Source organism: Thamnophis sirtalis, unplaced genomic scaffold (assembly GCF_051295495.1).
Source record: "Thamnophis sirtalis isolate CommonGarterSnake01/CBP01778 unplaced genomic scaffold, rThaSir2_p1.2 scaffold_2, whole genome shotgun sequence".
Classification (NCBI taxonomy): Eukaryota; Metazoa; Chordata; class Lepidosauria; order Squamata; family Natricidae; genus Thamnophis; species Thamnophis sirtalis.
Window position 1 is genome coordinate 20,078,127 of NW_028261382.1, and position 22,820 is coordinate 20,100,946.

At 45.0% G+C, this 22,820-nt stretch overlaps 1 protein-coding gene across 1 annotated transcript; it reads left to right on the forward strand.

The window, feature by feature from the left end:
• The first annotated feature begins 932 nt into the window (after positions 1–932).
• Positions 933–22,198, forward strand: LOC148048485 (intermembrane lipid transfer protein VPS13C-like). The gene is made up of 32 exons (XM_087707601.1): positions 933–1,223; positions 4,139–4,196; positions 4,740–4,867; positions 5,054–5,160; positions 5,474–5,645; positions 5,764–5,826; positions 6,278–6,410; positions 6,649–6,743; positions 6,951–7,093; positions 7,383–7,575; positions 7,693–7,807; positions 7,978–8,114; positions 8,635–8,758; positions 9,017–9,134; positions 9,769–9,782; positions 9,869–9,936; positions 10,111–10,189; positions 10,481–10,623; positions 10,752–10,905; positions 11,160–11,236; positions 11,367–11,426; positions 13,348–13,404; positions 15,987–16,143; positions 16,464–16,586; positions 16,854–16,957; positions 17,293–17,460; positions 17,915–18,219; positions 19,275–19,419; positions 19,943–20,099; positions 20,546–20,670; positions 21,492–21,661; positions 21,943–22,198. The coding sequence occupies exons 1-32, from the start codon at positions 933–935 to the stop codon at positions 22,196–22,198; spliced, it is 4,239 nt and encodes a 1,412-aa protein (XP_087563727.1).
• Positions 22,199–22,820: the final 622 nt, after the last annotated feature.

Sequence of the window (22,820 nt, forward strand, 5' to 3'; positions counted from 1 at the left end):
AGAAAAGAGTCATTTGGTACAACAGCCAATGGAGGCGGAGAGTCCTGCCATTGAAGAAGCCCCTGCCACCTCGGAGGAGGAGGAGGATGAAAATGCCGAAGACAACTCAGTAGTGAGTGCACCTATCCACCCCTTTACGATAAAATCCAAACTCCAAGTACCAGAAACGGGGTTGGAAGGGGAAGTTGGGGCGATCCTAGACATGCTTAATCAGCATGTCAATAGTGGAGCAGCTAGGTATATGCACAAGATCCCTAACCCATCCTATGCGGTTTGAGCAAGTAGATGGAACCCTAATTGGGGGCGCTCCAGCCACAAAGATCACCGAGTTAGTAAAGTTGACGATAGGCCGCCACTATGAGTTCCTCAGATTCATCATGCCCCCTAGAATGCAGGAGTCAATTATCTTAGGACTTGCATGGTTGGACAAGTGGGCACCTACTATAAAATGGGAGATCGGCATTAGAAAATTGATTATTAATTTTGGGCCGTTATCACCCGTGGAGCCTAAAGGCCACCCAGGAACGATTAGACCAAACAGCCCAAACCATCCAGAACCTGCAGCTCCAACAGCAGACACCAAACCTCCGTAGATCCAATGAGTCCCAAAAATCTACTGGGACTTGGTGGAGGAGTTCAGTGAGGAATACGGAAACTACCTTCCACCTCACCGCCCCACAGATTGTGCAATAGACTTCAAACCTGGGGTAACCTTACCAAAGCCAAAAATGTACTCTATGACTCCCAAGGAGATGATTGAATTGAGGAAGTACATCAACACCAATTTGAAAAGGAGTTTTATTGAACCAGCGAAGTCGAAAGTAGCGGCTCCAGTGCTCTTCAGAGAAAAGAAAGATGGTGGAGTTTGCCTCTGTGTGGATCTGTGAGCTTTGAATGTAGTATGCGAAAAGAACACCTTTTCCTTCCCCCTCATGAAAGATATGTTGAACCACTTGGTTAAAGGCAAGATCTTCACCAAGTTGGACTTGAGAGAGGCGTATTACTGCATACGAATCCAAAAAGGGGATGAGTGGAAGACCGCTTGTAACACCCCCCTGGACAGCTTCCAGTACAAAGTCATGCCTTTTGGACTACAAGGAGAGCCCGCAGTCTTCATGCAGTACATAAATGAAGTGCTACATGACCACCTGTACCGCGGAGTACTCGTTTATTTAGATGACATCTTGATCTTCTCTGAGACCCTGGAAGAACATGTGAAATTGGTATGGCAAGTCCTGAAAAAAATTCTAGCTTCCAAACTACACAAAATTGTCAAAGTGTGAGTTCCACAAGACCTCGCTAGATTACCTGAGGTATCGTATCTCCAATGAAGGGGTAGAAATGGATCCAGGAAAAGTGAAAGTGGTGTTAGATTGGAAACCTCCCAGTACTCGCAAACAACTACAAAGCTTCCTTGGATTTGAAAATTTTTATAGGCAATTCATCCTGACTTTCGCTGAAATTGCCCTACCATTAACTGAGCTATTAAAGATGGACTCTTCCCTAACAAAGCAAAGAAGCAAACCAACCACTAAAGTGGACGATGGACTGTCAAAAAGTCTTTGAGAAATTAAAACGGCTCTTTGCCCAAGAGCCCATATTGCAACACCCCGACCCAGAGTGACCATTTATAATCCAGACGGATGCCAGTGATGTAGCAATAGAGTACTGCAAAAGAGTAAAGAAGGCTACCTCTTGCCATGGGCTTACATCTCCAAGAAACTCACCGCTACTGAAAGAAGATGGCCCATTTGGGAGAAAGAGGCATTCACGATCAGGTGGAGCATGCTCACCTGGAGACATCTCCTAGAGGGGGGGGGACATACCATTCAAGGTCTGGACTCATCATAAAAACCTCAAAGCTCTCCTAGCCCATTGGAAGTTATCCCCCAAACAAGTTTGCTGGGCACAATACTTCCAAAGGTTCACATTCGAAATAAAACACATCCCCGCAGGAAAGAACTTGTTAGCAGATGCTCTGTTGAGAAAACTGCAATATGACAGTAAGAAGGAAGAAGTTATCCACCACATCATATCTCCATCTCACCAAAAAGCAGCTCTAGGCACCACTTGGAGCCAAGATAAGTTGACGACCGAGCTGAAGGCAGCTCTCCGGACAGACCCGTGGTTCAACAAAAACAAGGACATCCTAATGGTGAACAATGGCTTAGCCTGGAAGGGGTCCAAACTGTATGTCCCTGCAGGGTTCTGGAGAGAGTTCCTCAAATCAATTGGGTCCACACAGGGACTAAGCTCAGCATTTCATCCCAGCACCAATGGCGCAGCAGAGAGGGCCAATGTGATGGTGGAACAATACCTCCGGTGTTATGTGGACTATCAGCAAGATAACTGGTCAGACTTACTACCTTTCACTGAAGTGGCATAGAACAATGCGGTCCACAGCAGTACTGGTTTAACTCCTTTCCAGATTACCAGTGGCATGGAGTTCGTTCCCATGCCTGAGCTGTCAAAAGAACCTCCCTCCTCCATGTCTCTGAATGAATGGATGGACACACTGAAGAAGGGATGGGAAAATATGAAGAAGGCTCTAACAGATGCGGTAGAAGCCTACAAGAAGCAAGCTGATAAACATCGCTCCCTCCAACCCCCCTTTAGGGTGGGGGACAAAGTTTTTATATCTACGAAATACATAAGATTGAGGATGCCTAGCAAGAAATGGTTCCAAAATTCCTAGGACCTTTCCCAATAGAAAAGATAATTAACCCAGTTACGGCTAGATTCAGCCTACCCAGAATCCTAGGGAAAATTTACCCAGTATTCCATTGTAGCTTGTTAAAACCTGTAAGGGGATCTAGCATAAGGCCATCTGCCCAAGCTCCCCCTCCCCCTGTAGTGGTAGAAGGGGAAACACATTATGAAGTGAAAAAAATCTTGGATTCCAGGATGTATAGAGGTCATTTACAATATTTGGTGCATTGGAAGGGGTACCCTTTGTCTGAAGCCACATGGGTGAAAAGTTGGGATCTAAAAGCGGATAAATTAGTGAAACAATTCCATGAGAAGTTCCCTGATAAGCCAAAGGGTCCCCCTAGGAGAGACAGAGGCGGTTAATTGTATAATGGTAACTTCTAATTTTAATTTTCTTTTCCAGAAACTGTTTCCCTTTTGAAGAGAGGCTGCCTGTCAGGCCTGCAGCGGTTCCTTTAAGAATCTTTGACCTGCCACACTCTCTCTTCTAGCTTCATCTTTAGTATGCGTATTCATTAAGGGGGGTGGGTGGAATAACAAGGGGTAGAATGTGTTGTTTTCAAAATAAAAAAATCCTTTCTAGAAGCTCAAGGTTATTCTTTATCTCCACACCTTTGCACCTAACTGGAACCAGCTGGGTGGAGATGCCAGCATGGAAAAAGAAGATTGGACCATGTGATGGATTTGTGGGTATGGGGACAAGATCATACACTTTCAACTGGGTGGAATTCCAGGAAGTTTTTTAGAATTGGAATTCCACAGTACGATGCCAACATGTCTGATTTATTAAATTGGCACTTTAGTTTTGCCTTGGACTCTGATTTAATTCTGCATGATATTTGGAACACTGACAATAAGTCTTCTTGTTGAGCCCTGTTGTAACTTCGAATGGTTGCTGAACAAGAAGTCACTAAGTGAGGACTACCTGTATAGTCAAAAGCCCTTCCCTGTCTTTCATGGTTGGCAAAGCATGATGATACCCCTGACGACAACAATCGGACCAACCACTTGGTGGGCTCCGTAGTACCTTGGGGTCTCTGGCCTGCTGGCAAAACTATCTCTTCATGCTTTTTGAAAGACTGTCGGGCGGGGGCAACCTTATTATTTCTGCAAGAGGCAAGAGAGAAATGAGACATTCTGACATGTTTTCCTCATTTTTTTAAAAAAATCACCAGACCCATCACTCTGTGGATATTTTGCAGCCAAAGAGCAGATACTGTAGGCTGTGCGTGAACATCTAGTGAGGGGGATGTACAGTACACGGGTACTCTGGAAGGAAAATAACTTCTAGGTTGAGTTATTTCTCTTGCATGAACTTTGCCTCCTTTAAGAGTTCTCCGCATTGCCACCTGAGCTTCATCCAGACTATAGTGACTTTGCCTTGATCACTGAAATACTTGAAAGGTTGTGGGTTTCTTGCCAAATACAGGAGCAGTTGAAAAAAGGAGTCCCTTCTATGAACCAAGAGCTTCCTGACTATCAGTACAGTAAGTGAGAAGGGTAGAGCTGAAGGGGTAGGGTTGGGTCCATGGGTTGGAAGAGGGGGGAAACCTCAGCCCACCTGTGAGGATGGAGCTGGGACTGACACAAAGGATGGGTGGTCTCTGTAGGGACCCACTGAAGCCTGCTACCAGGTAAGAAAAAGGGTGTGGGATGGGTAAGGCTCTCCTGGCCATGGAGTTGTGCTGTGGAGAGCAATTTAGCCAAGGAGTCTAATAGAGACAGGCAGAGAAGATATGATGAAATAAATAGGTCAGACAGAGTTCATGTCGTGTCTTGTGCTGAAGTGAGCCCTTTTGGCACCATCATGCTGTCTGAGCTCACCCATGGGAGTTGTGATTCATAAACCAAGTTTTTTGGTAGAGCATGAACAGTATCCTGTGCCAAAGCCATAACATTGCTAGTATAAACCCAACTAGTAATAAATGGAGTAGCCTATTTTAATTCAGCAAATTTGCAGCAATGATTTTATTCCGATTTTTATAGAGACTAGTTCCTAATTTCTCTCTCTTTCTCTCTCTTTTTTAAAGTATTTAAACCCGTATTGGCTTCTGCAAAACTCTACCTTAACCCTCATGCCGAAGAAGAACTGGAGACTCCCAAGGTTGACTGCGCCATGGAAGTCCAGAGCATCGCCGTTGAACTCACCAAGCCTCAGGTAGTAGGATGTATGTTACCCGCTCAGATCCCCCAGGTGACGACTTCCGTAAACTCTTCTAGATGAAGGGGCTTTCCCAGGAACCCTGGGCTTTTTACCGTTGTTAGAAACATCTTCCTCGGCAATGCTCAAAATTCTGTGCCTCTCTAGTTAAGATTCCTCTTGTGGTTTTTTTTCTTCATTTAGTACCTTAGTATGATTGCTCTCTTGGAATCCATTGATTGCATGGTCCGAAATGCCCCGTATAGAAAATACAGACCTGAAGTACCTCTGCACAGGAATACCAAACAGTGGTGAGCTGGAGATATTTCTGTGTTTCTTCTCATCTGGTTGCAAGAATTCTTCAGTGCAGCAAATGGCAGCCATTGTTGAATCCCAACTGGCATTTTCAAAAGTATTTTGAAATATTGAAGGAAGAATTGTTTTGCTTTGGCCACAAAAATTAAGGGAAGCTTTTGCAGAGGAACAACTAGGAGCACAAACTCCTTCAGTTGAGGAAATGCTTAGAAATTCTTGCCTGCAAATATCCTGCCTGCCCCAGGTCCTGTTCCTGTTAGTTCAAATTGTTTATTTCCCAGGGCTCAATAATGTGATTGTTTCTTACAGGTGGAAGTATGCAGGAAATTGCATTCTTGACCTTCACATCAAGCGATACACGCAGATGTGGTCGTGGAATCATATAAAGAGCCACAGGCAACTTCTGAAAAGTTACAAAAACGTTTACAAAGTTAAACTGACACAAACCAAATTATCAGAGGAAAATCAGAAACAAATCCAGGTAATTGATCCAAGGCTGGAAGGACTGGCACCTGCGGGCCAGAGCCTTAGCCGGAGGAGGAGGAGGAGGAGAGTTGGAGGAAGGTCCTAGAAACTCCATGTCTGCATTTGTTCCACAGGACTTGGAGAAGGCTCTGGATGTTTTCAACATTGTTTTAGCAAGGCAACAAGCACAAACCGAGGTAGGTGTCCCCCCCCCCCCGCCCTCCTGGTTCCTCTTATAAGGATTTTAAAATAGTCCATTTTAAACACGGAGTGAGCTTTACACACCTGCTTTAGAAATAGTTGCACTGACCATCAATAGAAATACTCCCAGGGCAATTTCCATTGTCAGCAAAAGTGTTTAGAAGTGTTTCTAAAAACAGCACATTGAGAATCCAACACAACTTTGTGCCCTTTGCAAAGGATTTCATTCAAAGGAATCTTGCAATTTTATTCCTTCAGTAGTAATCATAAACCATCCATTAGCATACGTACCCGAGCTTTGCAAAATGGCCGTTTTTGGTTATTTTCCATGAAATTTTAGTATTTAGGGGATGGTTTAGTTTGCATAAAGACTCCGTTTCTTTCTGTTTGGTGAACATGAGGCTGGTGAAAGTGCCAAACCTCTGATCCTTTGTCTCTGATTTATAGGTTGTGAGGTCAGGACAAAAACTCTCCAAAACATCTGAAGATGGGGAAAGGAAGGAGGGCTGGTTTTCTGGCTTTTGGGGCTGGAATGAATCCAAGAAGAAACATGATGAAGAAGACAAGTCAGTCCCTGAAAGTAAGTCTCCCGTTTGTCCAGCAGCCTCGAGACTCCCGAGTGTCTGGTTGCAAAGGGCGGAACATGAAACCAGGAATGAAGCGACCAAACTGAATGGAAGCAGGCAAGGGGTGAGGGGGAGGGAAGGCAAAGGAACCCCAGTCCTAGCCCAGCCTCAGGCCTACCTGAGGGGCAAAGTGCCAGCCCTTCCTTCTGCTCGGAGGGTCCTCCAAGGTAACCCCTTCCACCCTTTCTGCAGCTATCAATGACCTCATGACCACTGAAGAAAAGGCAAAGCTGTTTACCGCCATCGGCTACAGCGACAATTCCTACAACCTGACTTTGCCCAAAAAGGTAATGGCGACTTTGGATTAAATCTGGAGCGTCACAGAAGAAGATGAGCTGTTCCATTTTTTGTGGGCGAAACTTACAAGTGGGCCATAATTCACCTTTCCCTCTCTGCGTTGGGGAGGGGAGGGGACCCCGGGTATCGCATCTGCCTGACATTTGTGATGAAAACACCCCATTCAATGCTCTGCAATGCTTTTGTCTCCCATTTAGTATGTGGCCCATGTGGTTTCCCTGAAGCTGCTCAACACTTCCTTTACTATCAAAGAGGACAGGGATGTCCCAGACACCCTTGAAATTCAGATCATCGATTTAAGCACTAAAATCTCACAGAGGCCAGGCGCACAAGCTCTGAAGTAAGTGCCGGTTCCACAAGTCCCTTCCAAGTTGCTTATGTGAATCTGGGCTCCTTGGTTTATTGAAAGGGTGACTTCTGCAGTATGGCTGATACCGACCAATCTCTTGGGCACTTCTTAGGTTAAAACTTGTGCCCTCTTCCTCCTCCTGCATCACTTGGGCTCCCAGCCGTCCCATTGGTCTTTCATTAATTGTACAGACATTTTCTCCTCTTTAAGAAGGAACCTGGCATCATCGCTTCCTTACAGTTTGAGGATGGAAAACCAGTTGCCTGTTGATCATTTGCAGGATAGAAGCAAAGCTCGAACATTGGTACATGACGGGCTTGAGGCAACGGGACATTGTGCCTTCTCTCGTGGCTTCCATTGGGGTTGCTGAGTCGTCTCTGCTTGAAATCCAGTTTGAGACCAACCCAGAGGACAGCATGGCTGACCAGAGCCTCTTCCTTTGGTTGCAGCCCGTGGAAATCATCTACGATGCGGTGAGTGAGATTGGTGTGAAATGCTTCTCTGTTCTCAACATTTGAACGTATTTCTGTATTTGCAGTCCCATGAGAGAGAGAAAAAAAGAGATACAATTGATAACTGTCTTTTCTCAGAGAACAATCAATGCCCTGGTGGAATTCTTCCAAACCAATCAAGGCATGGACCTGGAACGCTTAACCACAGCCACCTTGTCAAAACTGGAAGAAATTAAAGAGAGGACCACCACAGGTCTGTTTTGGATACCTCAGGTCAACTCCAGATGATTAAAAGCCCTTTTGGCCCTGTGGGCAAACGTCCAGGTGCAGAGGGGTTTCCCACGGTGTACTTTAAGCCAAATTCTGTTCCAGCGGGGGAAGGGGGAAGTGCCCGCCTCAGCTCCGTTCTGTTTCCCGCCTTAGGGCTTATGCATATCATCGAAACACGGAAAGTCCTGGACCTCAGGATCAACTTGAAGCCTTCCTATCTTCTGATCCCACAAACTGGCTTCCACCACGAAAAATCAAACTTGCTTCTTTTAGACTTCGGTACTTTCCAGGTAAGTCATGATGACCTTTCTTAAAGATTGAAGGCAAGATAAATTACTGTATTTTTCAGACTATAAGACACAGCGGTGTATAAGATGCATCAAGATTTTGAAGAGGTAAGTAAGAAAAAAACATTTTTGTCCACCCTGTACGCCAGGAGCACTCTGCAGGCTTCAGCAGGGCTGGGGGAAGCCAAAAACTGCCCCATTTTTGCAAAAAAAACAACCATTTTTTTGCAAAAATGGGATGCAGGGGTGGGGCTTCTGGAGGCCAAAAATGGCTGTATTTGGTGTATAAGACACACCAACATTTCCACACTCTTTTTTGGGGGGGGGAGGTGCGTTTTATATTCTGAAAAATACAGTAATAAATGAAAGCTTGGAGGAAGAGAGAAGTTGTCCCTCTCAGGTGTAATCTAATCCTGTCAAGGATTGATGAATGCAGCCGTGGGCCAGTTGTGTTTATGGACACATTTGTGAAAACTACGTGACAGTGGCAGGTTAAGCAGCAGAGACACTTATCATTCAACAGCTGAAGAGCATCAGCCAAGGTCACCACCAGAACTCCAGCAGTTCCCGGGAAGAGATCATGGACAAAGCCTATGACAGATTTGATGTAGAAATCAAGAACGTACAGCTGCTGTTTGGCAGATCAGGTACAATGCCTCTAAATCCAAAACATTATTGATTGCATATCAAGTGGGAAGCAGTTGACACAAAGGGTGCAGTATTCATATCGTTACATACACGTCTTGACATTCGAATTGATTTGCTTCTTTGGCAGCCAGGCATCTTGAAGTTTTCATATATATATTTTTGTGGTATCGCTAGGGCTTACTAGACTTTTATGTATCCATGTTATTGATTATCATGTTGGTATTACCGAAATATTAGCAACTCTCATTGTATTTTAGGGGAAGATTGGAAAAAGGCCCGGTCTGAGCCCACATCCTTGCTGCACATATTGCGTCCCATGGACATGTGTATCCAAGTTGCCAAATCTATAGTGGAGAAGGACATCAGGATGGCAAAGTAACGTAGCAATTTTAAAAGCTGTAAAGATGGTTCAGGTGGAGCAGGCCTTGTTTTTGTGGAGAGGGAGCTGGCCTTTTATTCAGTGTGCTTGCTGGTGCTACAGACCTCTTGAAATGTTGTTAGAGTGGCATCCTAGGCAGGAGTGGGAATTCATGGTTCTTTTTTTTTTTTTGAAGAGTTCTTTTTAATCGTGGCCTTTGGCACACTGAAGCTACTGATCAATGTCATGAAATTTACTTATCCAAATCTTCTCAGGACAAAGTAGCCAGCCAGTCTTCCTGGAGACGTTCTAATGGTCTTTTAAAAAGCTTTCCCAATGTACCTTAGCATTTTTTGGATGTTTCTCAAAATCATTACTTTAGGCTCAATTGAAAGAAAGCCTTTAGCTGGCTGTTCACTTCGTATCCTTGTAACCAGAGATCAGTGCGTATGTTTGTAAAAACAAGATGTTAATTACATTTCCTTTGATGGTGCCTCTTGTGCAGTGCGTGTCAATTCCACAGCCCTGCTGAGTTTTGGTGTTGCTGGGTTTTTTTGTCTGTGTGTGTGTGTGTTTTCCCTTCTAGATCAAGAGCGTAGCAGAGTTATTAGCAACCTAGTTCTGTTTCTTCTCCATGTTTTATATCCTTAGGTTTAAAGTGTCAGGTGAGCTTCCTTCGGTTCACCTGAGAATTTCTGATCAGAAGATCAAAGGGGTTTTTGAGCTTATTGACAGCATTCCCCTCCCACAGAAATCCGATGTTTCAGTTTCAACTGCAAAGGTATCAAACTCTTTGTACATTTGGGGAAAGTACAGCCAGTAATTACCATAATTATTGGCATTTCTGAGACACAGAAAGGTCAAAAGTGTAATAAATACTAGTGAAGCAGTCATACCAGCTGGGCACTGCTGGGGGAACATTCCAGTCTGAAGTGTTGTGATTATATGAAAATATAATCCAGTGGTTTATCACTGTCTCTCACTCTTTTGCAGGGTCCTGCCATTCCTGTGGTCTCTGAGGGAAGGAAAGACTTCCTTGGGGCCACACACTTGCTGGAAGAATTAGAACCAGGTAAAAAAAAAGAAAAGAAAGGACAGCCAAAATTACGGCAAATCTAAGGGAGTTGTTGCATCTGGCTATTTTAGAAGGCATACTTGTGGCTCAGACAACTTTGCCTTAAAATCTTTAAATGGCACATTTTAAAAAAACCAAGTTATGGTAAATGGAAACCCCTCGGCCTCGTCCCTCCCGCAAATGGCTGTACAAAACCAATTTTATTTAAACATTGATTAATGAATCCATTCCAAGGTGAATATTTTGATGCTCACAGAATGTCCCAATAACACTTTCTTTCTTCCTTAGAATCTGACGATGAATATTTTGATTGCGATGAGTATCCCCAAGAACCAGAGAAAGTTGTTCCCCCCCAAAAAAAGCAGCTGAAGAATGAAACTAAAATTGTTCAGGATCTGACAGACCTGCAATTAAAATTTGAAATTAAGGAGGCAAGTGTGGGGTTTTTTTCTGCATCACTTAGCGACCGAAGTTTGATTCCCACTTGTGGTCATAAGTTGAGGACTGCCTGTATTTGAAATGCCCAGATTTCAAAATTCAACAAGCATCTCTTATTTAGGTGATTTTGGAACTGATCAAGCAGCTGCAGAGAGAAGAAACAATACTTGTATTTAACGTGCAGCAGCTTGGGATGGAAGCCACTTCTAGGACATTTGACCTGAAAGCTGAGACTTACTTGAGAAAGATTAGCGTGAATTATTATGAAATTCAAGGTAATTTGGTTAATAAGTTAAGCAGTTACAAAAATGTACTTTTGGGCAGGGGGTGATAATAAAATGATGGTTTGATCTGTGTTCTTGATAGAAAAAAAACTTTCTACCCAAAAAGTCTATAGTCTTAAAAACAAAACAGAGCAAAATTGTTATGGATTTTGTTTAAAAGAGCTAATTGTAAAAAAGGCTTAGTTTAAAAAACCATGTGGGTTTTACATAACCTGTCATTTCTTAGATACCACATATTTTTGTAGGTAAACGGCAGCAAATTCATTTGATCAATTCATCGGATGTCTCCGGATTAGACCTTTTGAAAGTAGAATATATCAAGGTAAAGACCTTTAAAAAAAAAAAAGTTACCAAATGATACGTACTGAACTGCATGTGCAAATAATTGCTTTTGTACAATATGAAAACTGTGTTTCAATTTTTAGTCACATATTGATTATATTTCTTCACAGGCCGATAAAAACAGTCCAAAATTTCAGACAGTTTTTAACAATACTGAAGAAAGTATGGAGGTAAGGAAAATTTAAGAAAACTCATCCTAACTTTAATTGTAAATAACGCTGGTGTCAGCGTTCCAAATACCATGTAAAATTAAATCAGAGTCGAAGCCAAAACTATGCTTAAAGTTCCAGTTTAATAAAGCAGGCATGTTGGCATAGTGCTGTGGGGATTCCGACTCTGGAAGTTACATCAGAATCCCACCCAGTTAAAAGTTCATGATCTTGCCCCCGCACCCACAGTCCATCACATGGTCCAATCTTCTTCCACGCTGGCGTCTACCCCTAACTGCTTCTGGTCAGGTGTAAAGGTTTAGGAGACAAAAGATGACCTTGAGCTTCTAGGAAGGAATTTTTAATTTTGAAAACAACACATTCTATCCTTTGCTAAATCCCCCCCTTAATAAGAGTGTGGCAGGCCAAAGATTCTTAAAGGAACCGCTGCAGGCCTGACAGGCGGCCTCTCCTCAAAAGAAAAACATTTTATGGAAAAGAAAATTAAAGAAAGGTTACTAAAACCATATATATATATAACCACCCCTTCCTCCCCCAGGGGGACCCTTTGGCTTATCAGGGAACTTCTCATGGAATTGTTTCACCAATTCATCTGCTTTTAAATCCCAACTTTTCACCCATGTGGCTTCAGACAAAGGGTACCCCTTCCAATGCACCAAATATTGTAAATGACCTCTATACATCCTGGAATCCAAGATTTTTTTCACTTCATAATGTGTTTCCCCTTCTACCACTACAGGGGAAGGGGGAGCTTGGGCAGATAGCCTTATGCTAGATCCCCTTACAGGTTTTAACAAGCTACAATGGAATACTGGGTAAATTTTCCCTAGGATTCTGGGTAGGCTGAATCTAACCGTAACTGGGTTAATTATCTTTTCTATTGGGAAAGGTCCTAGGAATTTTGGAACCATTTCTTGCTAGGCATCCTCAATCTTATGTATTTCGTAGATAAAAAAACTTTGTCCCCCACCCTAAAGGGGGGTTGGAGGGAGCGATGTTTATCAGCTTGCTTCTTGTAGGCTTCTGCCGCATCTGTTAGAGCCTTCTTCATATTTTCCCATCCCTTCTTCAGTGTGTCCATCCATTCATTCAGAGACATGGAGGAGGGAGGTTCTTTTGGCAGCTCAGGCATGGGAACGAACTCCATGCCACTGGTAATCTGGAAAGGAGTTAAACCAGTACTGCTGTGGACCGCATTGTTCTATGCCACTTCAGTGAAAGGTAGTAAGTCTGACCAGTTATCTTGCTGATAGTCCACATAACACCGGAGGTATTGTTCCACCATCACATTGGCCCTCTCTGCTGCGCCATTGGTGCTGGGATGAAATGCTGAGCTTAGTCCCTGCGTGGACCCAATTGATTTGAGGAACTCTCTCCAGAACCCTGCAGGGACATACAGTTTGGACCCCTTCCAGGCTAAGCCATTGTTCACCATTAGGATGTCCTTGTTTTTGTTGAACCACGGGTCTGTCCGGAGAGCTGCCTTCAGCTCGGTCGTCAACTTATCTTGGCTCCAAGTGGTGCCTAGAGCTGCTTTTTGGTGAGATGGAGATATGATGGGGTGGACAACTTTTTCCTTCTTTCTGTCATATTGCAGTTTTCTCAACAGAGCATCTGCTAACAAGTTCTTTCCTGCTGGGATGTGTTTAATTTCAAATTTGAACCTTTGGAAGTATTGTGCCCAGCGAACTTGCTTAGGGGATAACCTCCGATGAGCTAAAAGTGCTTCGAGGTTTTTATGATGAGTCCAGACCTTGAATGGTATGTTCCCCCCACTTCTAGGAGATGTCTCCAGGTGAGCATGCTCCACCTGTTTGTGAATGCCTCTTTCTCCCAAATGGGCCATCTTCTTTCAGTAGGGGTGAGTTTCTTGGAGATATAAGCGCAAGGCAAGAGGTGGCCTTCTTTACTTTTTTTGTAGTACTGCGGCTATCGCTACATCACTGGCATCCGTCTGGATTATAAATGTTCGTTCTGGGTCAGGATGCTGCAAGATGGGCTCTTGGGCAAAGAGCCATTTTAATTTCTCAAAGGCTTTTTGACAGTCCATCGTCCACCTTAGTGGTTGGTTTGCTTTTGGCTTTGTTGGGGAATGATCTGTCTTTAGTAGCTCAGTTAATGGTAGGGCAATTTCAGCGAAAGTCGGGATGAACTGCCTATAAAAATTCGCAAATCCAAGAAAGCTTTGTAGTTGTTTGCGAGTACTGGGAGGTTTCCAATCCAACACCGTTTTTACTTTTCCTGGATCCATTTCTACTCCTTCGTTGGAGATACGATACCCCAGGTAATCTAGAGAGGTCTTGTGGAACTCACACTTTGACAACTTGGTGTACAGCTTGGCATCTAGAAGTTTTTTCAGAACTTGACGCATCAGTTTTACATGTTCTTCTAAGGTCTCAGAGAAAATCAAGATGTCATCCAAATAAATGAGTGCTCCGCGGTACAGGTAGTCATGTAACACCTCATTTATGTACTGCATGAAGACTGCAGGTGCTCCTTGTAGTCCAAAAGGCATGACTTTGTACTGGAAGCTTCCCAGGGGAGTGTTAAATGCAGTTTTTCACTCATCCCCTTTTCGGATTCGTATGCGGTAATATGCCTCTCTCAAGTCCAGCTTGGTGAAGATTTTGCCTTTAGCCAAGTGGTTCAACATATCCTTCATGAAGGGGAGGGGATAGGTGTTCTTTTCGCAAACCACATTCAAAGCTTGCAGATCTACACAGAGGCGAACTCCGCCATCTTTCTTTTCTCTGAAGAGCACTGGGTTCGCTACCTTCGACTTGGCTGGTTCAATAAAACCCCTTTTTAAATTGGTGTCGATGTACTTCCTCAATTCAGTCATCTCCTTGGGAGTCATAGAGTACATTTTTGCTTTTGGTAAGGCTACCCCTGGTTTGAAGTCTATCGCACAGTCTGTGGGGCGGTGAGGTGGAAGGTAGTTTCCGCCTTCCTCACTGAACACCCCCGCCAAGTCCCAGAAAACCTTTGGCACTCATTGGATCCCCGGAGGTTTGGTGTCTGCTGTGGGAGCTGCAGGTTCTGGATGGTTTGGGCTGTTGGTTCTAATTGTTACTAGGTGGCCTTTACGTTCCATGGTTGATCACGGCCCAAAAATCAATGATCAATTTTCTAACACCGTCCTCCCACTTGATAGTAGGTGCCCATTTGTCCAACCATGCAAGTCCCAAGATAATTGACTCCTGCATTCTAGGGGGCATGATGAATGTGATGAACTCATAGTGTCGGCCTATCTTCAACTTTACTAATTCAGTGATCTTTGTGGCTGGGGCGCCCCCAATTAGGGTTCCATCTACTTGCTCGAACTGAATAGGATGGGTTAGGGATCTTGTGTGTATACCTAGCTGCTCCACTATTGACATGCTGATTAAGCATCTGGTGCAGCCGGTGTCTATGATCGCCCCAACTTTCCCTTCTACCCCTGTTCTGGGCACTTGGAGTTGTGATTTTATGGTAAAGGAGAGAATAGGTGCACTCACCATTGGGTCGTCCGGCATTTTCATCCTCCTCTTCCGAGGCCCCAGAGGCTTCTTCAATAGCAGGGTTCTCCACCTCCATTGGCTGCTGTAGTAAACGGCTCTTTTCGGGTGGCTTTTTTGTTTTTTTCTTCATTGCGCTGGCAGATGGTTGGCGTTGTTGTGGAACAGGAGCTGGAGCTAGGCATTCTGTTGCTCTGTGCCCCATCTGACAACATCTGTAGCACTTTATGAAGGCCCCACGAGTGCTTGAAAGAGGCCTGGAACACATGCACCTCCCCACAGCTGCCAAGGGGTGACTCCAAACCCATGAATCAAGCAAGTTGGAATGATGTCAGTGTTCCAAATACCATGTAAAATTTCTGCTAGGAGGCTAGATTGTGTCAGTTGCATGCAGAGGGGGACTCGCCTCTTATTCCTACATGAGGAAGGCAACACGTCTTCCTTTCCCCTTTTTCTTTCTTGGGAATTGAACTCTGTTCACTGGTCTCTTCTGCGGCATTTCTAGGGGGGGCATGGTGTGGGGCTTACTCTACTGAGAGCAGTTGGCAGAAATAGGTAGATGTTGAACCCAGGGCAGCCTGCAGGATACAGTAAAAAGTGACAAGGGGATGACGCAGCGGTGGGATCGGACCAAGAGGAGCTTTGATTGCAATGTCGTATCCCACACCTTGAATGTTTCAAGCGCACGTCCCTGCCTTAACATAACAGTTTGCGTGAACATGCATGTGCTTTGCTGCTGCTTCGCCATCTGCTGCAAACTGAAATTGAGTTTCTCGTTTAGGCCGATGTTGATGGTCCTCACTTTGACACCGTTTACAACAGAACAAAGCAGTTGCTGAATGTGAGTATTGTCAATAAGAGCATTGTCTTAGCTACCCAGGGGAGGGTGTCCTTTGGAGAACGAATACTTGTTGAACTAAAAGAGCTCAGATTCCAATTGGATTGTTAAGCCCAATAACTCACATTTATCCCACATGGGCTAAGGGGCCTTTTTAAATGATAAAAACCTGTTTTCAGGTGAGAGGCCCTTCCTTCATTTATCTCCTTTTTTTTTTTTTTTCAGGTATCCTTTTCTTCGTTAGACTTACTTTTGCACACCGAAGCCTTGCTTTCTATCATGAATTTTTTCACATCTGCCTCAAGTGGTATCACGCCAGCTGAGAAGGGGGCTGATGTAGAGCGGCCATCAGAAGACCCCAAAATAGCTGTTTCAAAATCAGGTATCTGAGGATTGATATCTCTCTCTCTCCCTCTCTCTCTCTCCCTCCCTCTCCCTCTCTCTCTCCGCCAATCCCATTTAATACTGAGGAACCAAGGTGATCCCTTTTGACCATGATGAGCCAATTAAATCCATAAATTTAAGAAGCCTTTTGAATTTCCAAGTTTCTTTGCATGGGTTTGAAGCAGAAGGAGTGGGGGGGGGGTGTCACAAAACCTTGGTGTGTTCACTGCTCCAAGACCAGGGAGGAGGAAGAAGAATGAGGAACACGGCTGGGGGAAATAGGCCTACCACGCTGACCGATCTCTTCTTGCTTCTCAGATGCTGCTGGCCCTGCAGCCATTTCTGATGACGTGTTTGACTTGAAGCTCACTGCCAAACTAAATGCCTTTAACATTTTGGTCTGCGACCAGAAAGCTAATATTGCAGACATACAAATTCAAGGTAAGCACATTTGAAATAATCCACGGGAATTTTTTTAAAAAAAAGCAGTATTCAGCTGTCCTCCTTCCTAGTTACTTAACCCTGCTATTGCTGTAGGATGGAATTCTTCTTCTCGTTCGGTCCTTGGGTCAAATAGTTTCCTATAGCAGCAAGAGAGGAGAACTAGTAATAGATTAAGTGTAAATTCCCTAAGAAAAGTCCCAGTGCCCAAACCTCAATCAAAAATGGGAGACATCCCCTTTTATTTTTATCCTCCTTCCTCCCCAGGCATGGAGGCCTGTGTGTTTACAACCACAAAGCACACCAAAGTCTCTGTGCGGCTTCAGGATTTCATCATAACCAACGTCGATCCGGAAACGGTTCATAAAAAGGTGAGCCTGGCATTGGGAGGCCTCGGAATGAGCCTCATGGACCAGTTTGGCAGAGTTAGGAACAGAAGAGATGGTCAGAGGGGGGGGGGGAGCACCTCTGAGTGCACTGAGTGTAGAATTGCACACTCTGGCCTGTTCACACATCGCCTTTCCCCCTCGAGATGGAGAAACTGAATTGGGAGGCAGGGAGGGGGGCCTGGTGGAGCTGGAAACTTCTGAGGGGCAGGGGCTGACACCCCAGGGACCCTTTTTTCCTTGCTGAGGGGCAGGGCAGGGCAGACCACAATGGATGATATCGAAGTGAGAGGTAATCGTGGTACATGTGATCTTTGCAGCCAGTCTCGATAGTGGGAGATGAAGTCTTCCATTTCATGATGTCCCTTTATTCCGATGCCACTGAAGGAGAGGCCTACACGGACATGTCCAAGGTTGATGGCAAAATGTCTCTGAAAGTGGGCTGCGTTCAGATAATCTACGTGCATGAATTTTTCATGACGCTTCTGGTAAGAGAGACGCTTCTTTCTGTCAACTTACATCAGCCTTCCCTAACCTTGAATATTTTTAAGATGCGTGGACTTCAATTCCCAGAATTCACTTCATCTCTCAGATCCGGAAGATGAAGCGAATTCTGGGAGTTGAAGTCCAGGCATCTTAAAGTTGCTAAAGTGGAAAAACACTGCCTGACGCTGCGGTTCTCAAATACGTAGGCCCAAAATCCTGGCCTCCTAACAAAGGATGGAAAAGAATAGCATCAGTCCCACAGTGCAGAGCTTGGTCATTACTTCTTCTTTCTTTACATTGTGACATTAGAGAATGAGATGGTTGGAAAGTTTACACAATTAATACTTATTTTCATATATTTTTTTTACTCACGTGGGGGATCCATTTGCACTTTTCTTTCTTGACCTCCCTGCAGCGGCGCTGCTTAATTAGCCTTGTAATTCTGTCCTTGCTTAGCATTTTCTCAACCACTTCCAAACGGCCAAGGAGGCGCTGAACGCGGCCACGGTTCAAGCCGCAGAAAAGGCCACCTCCAGCATGAAGGATTTTGCTCAGAAGAGCTTTCGCCTCTCGATGGACATCAACCTGAAAGCTCCCGTCATCCTGATCCCTCAGTCTTCCGGGTCCAATGAAGTTTTGATAGCTGATCTTGGCTTAATCAGAGTTTGGAACAAATTCACCCTGGTCTCTGGGGAGAAGAAGACATCTCCTCCCGTGATTGACGAGATGGATATCCAACTCACCCAGTTGAAGATCTCCAGGTATGTATGTTGTGAGCCTCTTTCCCCTCCAGATCAGCAGACAGATGGCTGCCCATTGAGAGTGTTCCTTGCTTGTTGCTGTGGGGTTTCTCCTGGCAGTGGGAACACTTTTCTGCAGCAGAGAAGTCTGTCAGGGTTTCAAATAGCATCCAAAATTAAATCAGAGTCTGAGGCAAAGTATTGCTCAAAGACCCAATTTATTAAGAGAGCCATGTTGGCACATCTGGGAAAACCTGAATCTGAAAGCTTCCCGGTTTTCCCCACCCAGTTGAAAGTTCAAGATCTTGCATCTCCACACCCACAAGTCCATCCCATGGTCCAATCATCCACTGCCACGAAGACAGATTCCTCCCATCCAGTTCTGGTCAGGTGCAGAGGTTCAAAGACAAAGGGTGACCTTGGCTTTCTAGAAAGAATGTTGTTATGGCTACATATCATCTAACTCCATACAATCCCCCCTCCCATTTTTCCACCATAGAAAATGCATAGCAGAATAATAGAAAGGGTGGCAGGCCAAAGACCACAAGAAAAGATGGCTGCAGGCCTGACAAAGCCATTCCTTGAAGGCTTGACAAGAGACCCTGCCCGGCCCTGTGAAGTGGTCTGAAGCGCAACTGCTGTCTTTAGCCGTCTTCCTCCACCTTTGGTTATGAATGCAAGCATAAAGTAGAGCAAGTGGCAGTTCTAAGCAAGCCATCTTGCATTTCTTTCCCCATCAGACACAGGGAGGGCTTCCGAAGGGCTTAGTCAGGACAGGACCCCTCGATTGAGCTAAATTGTTTTGGGGCAAAGCAGGAACCAGGGACCAAAGCAGACTTCCCTCCATGGAAAGGCCCCTTTGGCGGAGTTTGCATTAGAGCAGGCGTTGTCCAAACTTTGGCAACTTTTAAGACTTGTGGACTTCAACTCCCAGAATTCCCAGCCAGCATCCCAAGTAAGTGAGCTTTAGGCTTTGAAGGGCTATTCCCAATGATGCCGTGCCCTGCCGGCAGGAGGGGCTGCTTTACTCAGAGGGCCACCTGGTGACTATCCACCCGTTCCCCTTTCATTTGTAGGACAGTGGTGGGCAGCAGCCCTCAGCCAGAGATCGAGATTTTGCAGCCGGTCAATCTACAGCTCTCAGTTCAGAGGAACTTGACCTCCAATTGGTATCTGCAGATTCCAGGGATCGCCATCCAAGGAGACTTAAAGGCCATGCTGGTAAGGTCACAAAAATCCAGGAGAGTCATGGATATAAGCTCTGGATTATAGCAATCGCTTGTGTTCCAATAGAGGCTACACTGGTTTTGCCCTTGAAGGGGGCTTTGATTTTCCACTTAGGCTTATTTCCACTTACAACTTTTTTACATAAGGTTTTTTTTCCCTTCTGGGTGGAAGCATTCCTGCCGTTGTAAACACAATAGAAAACCAACAATTTCTGCCTTTTCTGACAGTGCCGCAATCACTCTGTACTTATATGTTTACTACTGGGTACTAGCTAATCCATGCAGACCCATCAGAGTGACAGGCAGGTATTTCCTACCTATACTGGCAATGAAATGCATTCCCCTCCCCCTCCCAAGAGTCTGCCATCTGGCCTGTGGAGGTGCTTTAACTGTTGTGGGAAGATCTTTTGCCAGCCTAAGATTGATCTTTACTATTTGCATCAGGTTGGGGAGGGGGAGGCAAAATGGGTAGCATTGCTGGAGGAAAGCAGTTTAATAAAAGATTCTTCACTTTGCAGTTCTCACTCAGTCAGGATGACTTGACTTTGCTCATGAACATATTGCTGGAGAATCTGAGTGAAGCTGCTGCAGATCCCAAAGCCACACCCTCAACCTTGCCAGATGCTCAGAAGTCTAAAAAGCCCGAAGCTGAAGCTGTGGCTGGCCTTGAGGAAGGTACGTCTTGAGCATTTAATTCAAAGAATTGCAAAATACATCACTTATTTGTTACCACCATCAGGACAAAGTAGTCCTGGGAAGCACTAGGGAAAACAAGTTTGGGGTGTTAGCTACAAACCGGGAGTCTTTGGACGTGAAAGTGGCTGGGTGGCTTTGGGCCAGCCATTCTTTCCCAGCCAGACAACCTCATAGGGTTGTCGTTATGTATAAGAGAAGAGAACATTAGATGGGAACGGCACCTTGAATTCAACAAAAAACCAAGGTGGAATAAAAAGAAATGGCCTAACGTATGCTGGTCTTGGGCTCTAATAAAACTTCCATTTGTGAAATCAGATCAAACGGGGTTGGCATTGAATGGAAGAGAATGACCTCAAGTACCAGTCCTCAGACAAGCAGTAGTCACGGCTGCTTTTAAACCCCTTTCTCGTTACTCAATCGTCCAGGAACCCCTGAGATTCCTGCAGAGGAAGCCCCTGGAGAAGCCCAGCTGAAGAAAAGTGTGGCTGTGAAGTTTCATTTCAACTTTGAATCACTCTCCGTTGTTCTCTACAATGCCGATAAGAACCAGGTTGGTGACAATATTCTTGAAAGCCAATTTCCTTGGGACCCCGAGATACAGCATTACAAAAGAAATATCACAGGCCAAGGAGATCTGTGTGGTCCAAAAAAGGAGAGTTTGTTCCAAAAACATGTGAAATTTTATCTTTAGGGCTTGTTAGCCATTTGTGTGTGCCTCTTCATAAATGTGTACACACGCACTCACTCACACACAGACAATGTCAACTCATAAAGTTGCCATGGTGAGGGAAGGGGGGGAGTGCATACCTTTGACTAGAATCGGATCTCAGATTACTGCAGCAGGCTTGTGAGGTGTGCACCTCGTTGGAGAATGTGATTTATGACCCAGACCAAGGGGAGGGAAGAAATAGGGGCAATGTTCAGCCATAATTAAAATGAGGTCAGATCTGACTGCAATGGGGTATTGCCGAAATGGTGTTCCTAATAAATGACTGGATTTCTTTTGAAATTTGGCTTGAGGCTCATGAATTAATAAGGACATCTTTCAGAAACCTGACACACACACTGTTGATATGGCGTCCAGCCTTCTCTGCGCCATTTCAATTCCTGCCCCCCTCTCTCCTTCTCACTTCTGATATTTTGGGGGCTTTCTCTGTTGACAACCTGGGCATTACGCGATGTCAAAGTCTTAAGACTTTTTTCTTGAGAGGGAGATTTCTTCTATGTTAATTGAATTTGGTTGTTTTAATAGAAAAAGTGTTCATCCGTGTTCTTTCTCCGTTCGGCTAGATAGCCCAAACTGGGAGATGTGTGGAGTCTCTGAGCTGTGAGACTTAATCCCTTTATCTCGGCCATTTTTATACCTCGTAGAAACCTCAGCTTTCGCTTCACAATAGCCATTTACGCCTTGGAGAACTGGGGCTGCATTTCATGAGGTCATCAGGACAAATGTTTTCGGACGGCTCTCTAGATGTCAGCACTAAGATGGAAACATGCACCTTGGACGATCTCAGAGAAGGGGTGGCGAAAGCAACTGCAAGGTCAGCTGTCCAGCAGTCATTAGAACACACCACCTCTCTGCCATGGGGGCCATCAGCACTTTGTTTAACACACCTGGTCAGCCATGAAACAAAATCTTGTACAGAGGAGATTTGGGATTTGTTCAAGGTCTGTTGAATCTGAGGTCTTGCAGAGGGTGGCCTTCTCACTAGAAATTCTAGGAATCGGGGTAATCGGAGGATACAAAACTGGATTAATCTATTCCGAGTTCTTCCCTCCTAAATTCAACCCTCTCGTCTAGGAATACATTTCTCTTTTGCAGAATGCTGGCCAAAAGGGATGGTAAAGCCAATAGTGTGATGATTGATATCCACTACAAGCAAGATAAAAACAGGACCGACATCGTAGCTGTCTTGGATCAGCTGTATTTGTGTGCCAGCATGAAGTTTTTGCTGACAGTGGCCGACTTCTTCATTCAGTCCATGCCAGCAGCCAGACCGGCGGAAAGACCTGCCCAGTTCGCTTTGAAGGCGGCTTCCCAGGGAAAACCTAAGCCCGAGAAAGGTCGGCTGCTTTGAATATCTCTAATCCTTACTCACTGCGCAGTTTTCCACGCTTAAAGCCACTGGCTTTATTTCTGGTTTGGGCCTGGATGTGCTGCTCCATGGTCAGAGCAGAGCAGCGGTCTACAAGGGGCTACCCTTGAAAAGCGTTCGGAGACCACAGCTAGTCCAGAATGCAGCGATATTGGGTGCACTGAGGTACACCCATATTACGCCTGTCCTCCGCGAGCTGCACTGGCTGCCAATTGGTCTCCGGACTCAATTCAAGGTGTTGGTCATTACCTTTAAAGCCCTACATGGCTTAGGGCCAGAGTACCTTCGAGACCACCTACTGCCACATACCTCCCAACGGCCGATAAGATCCCACAGGGTGGGCCTCCTTTGGATACCGTCAGCCGGTCAGTGTCGGCTGGTGGGCCCCCGGAGGAGAGCCTTCTCTGTGGCTGCTCCGACCCTGTGGAATCAGCTACCCCCAGAGGTCCGGACCTTACCCACTCTCATGGCCTTCAGGAAAGCCGTTAAAACCTGGCTGTTCCGGCAGGCCTGGGGTTGTTGACCTTAGCGTTAAGGTCCAGCCCCGATTAGAACGTATGTGTGTTGTGTATTTTAAACTATTTATTTATTTATTTTGCTTTTC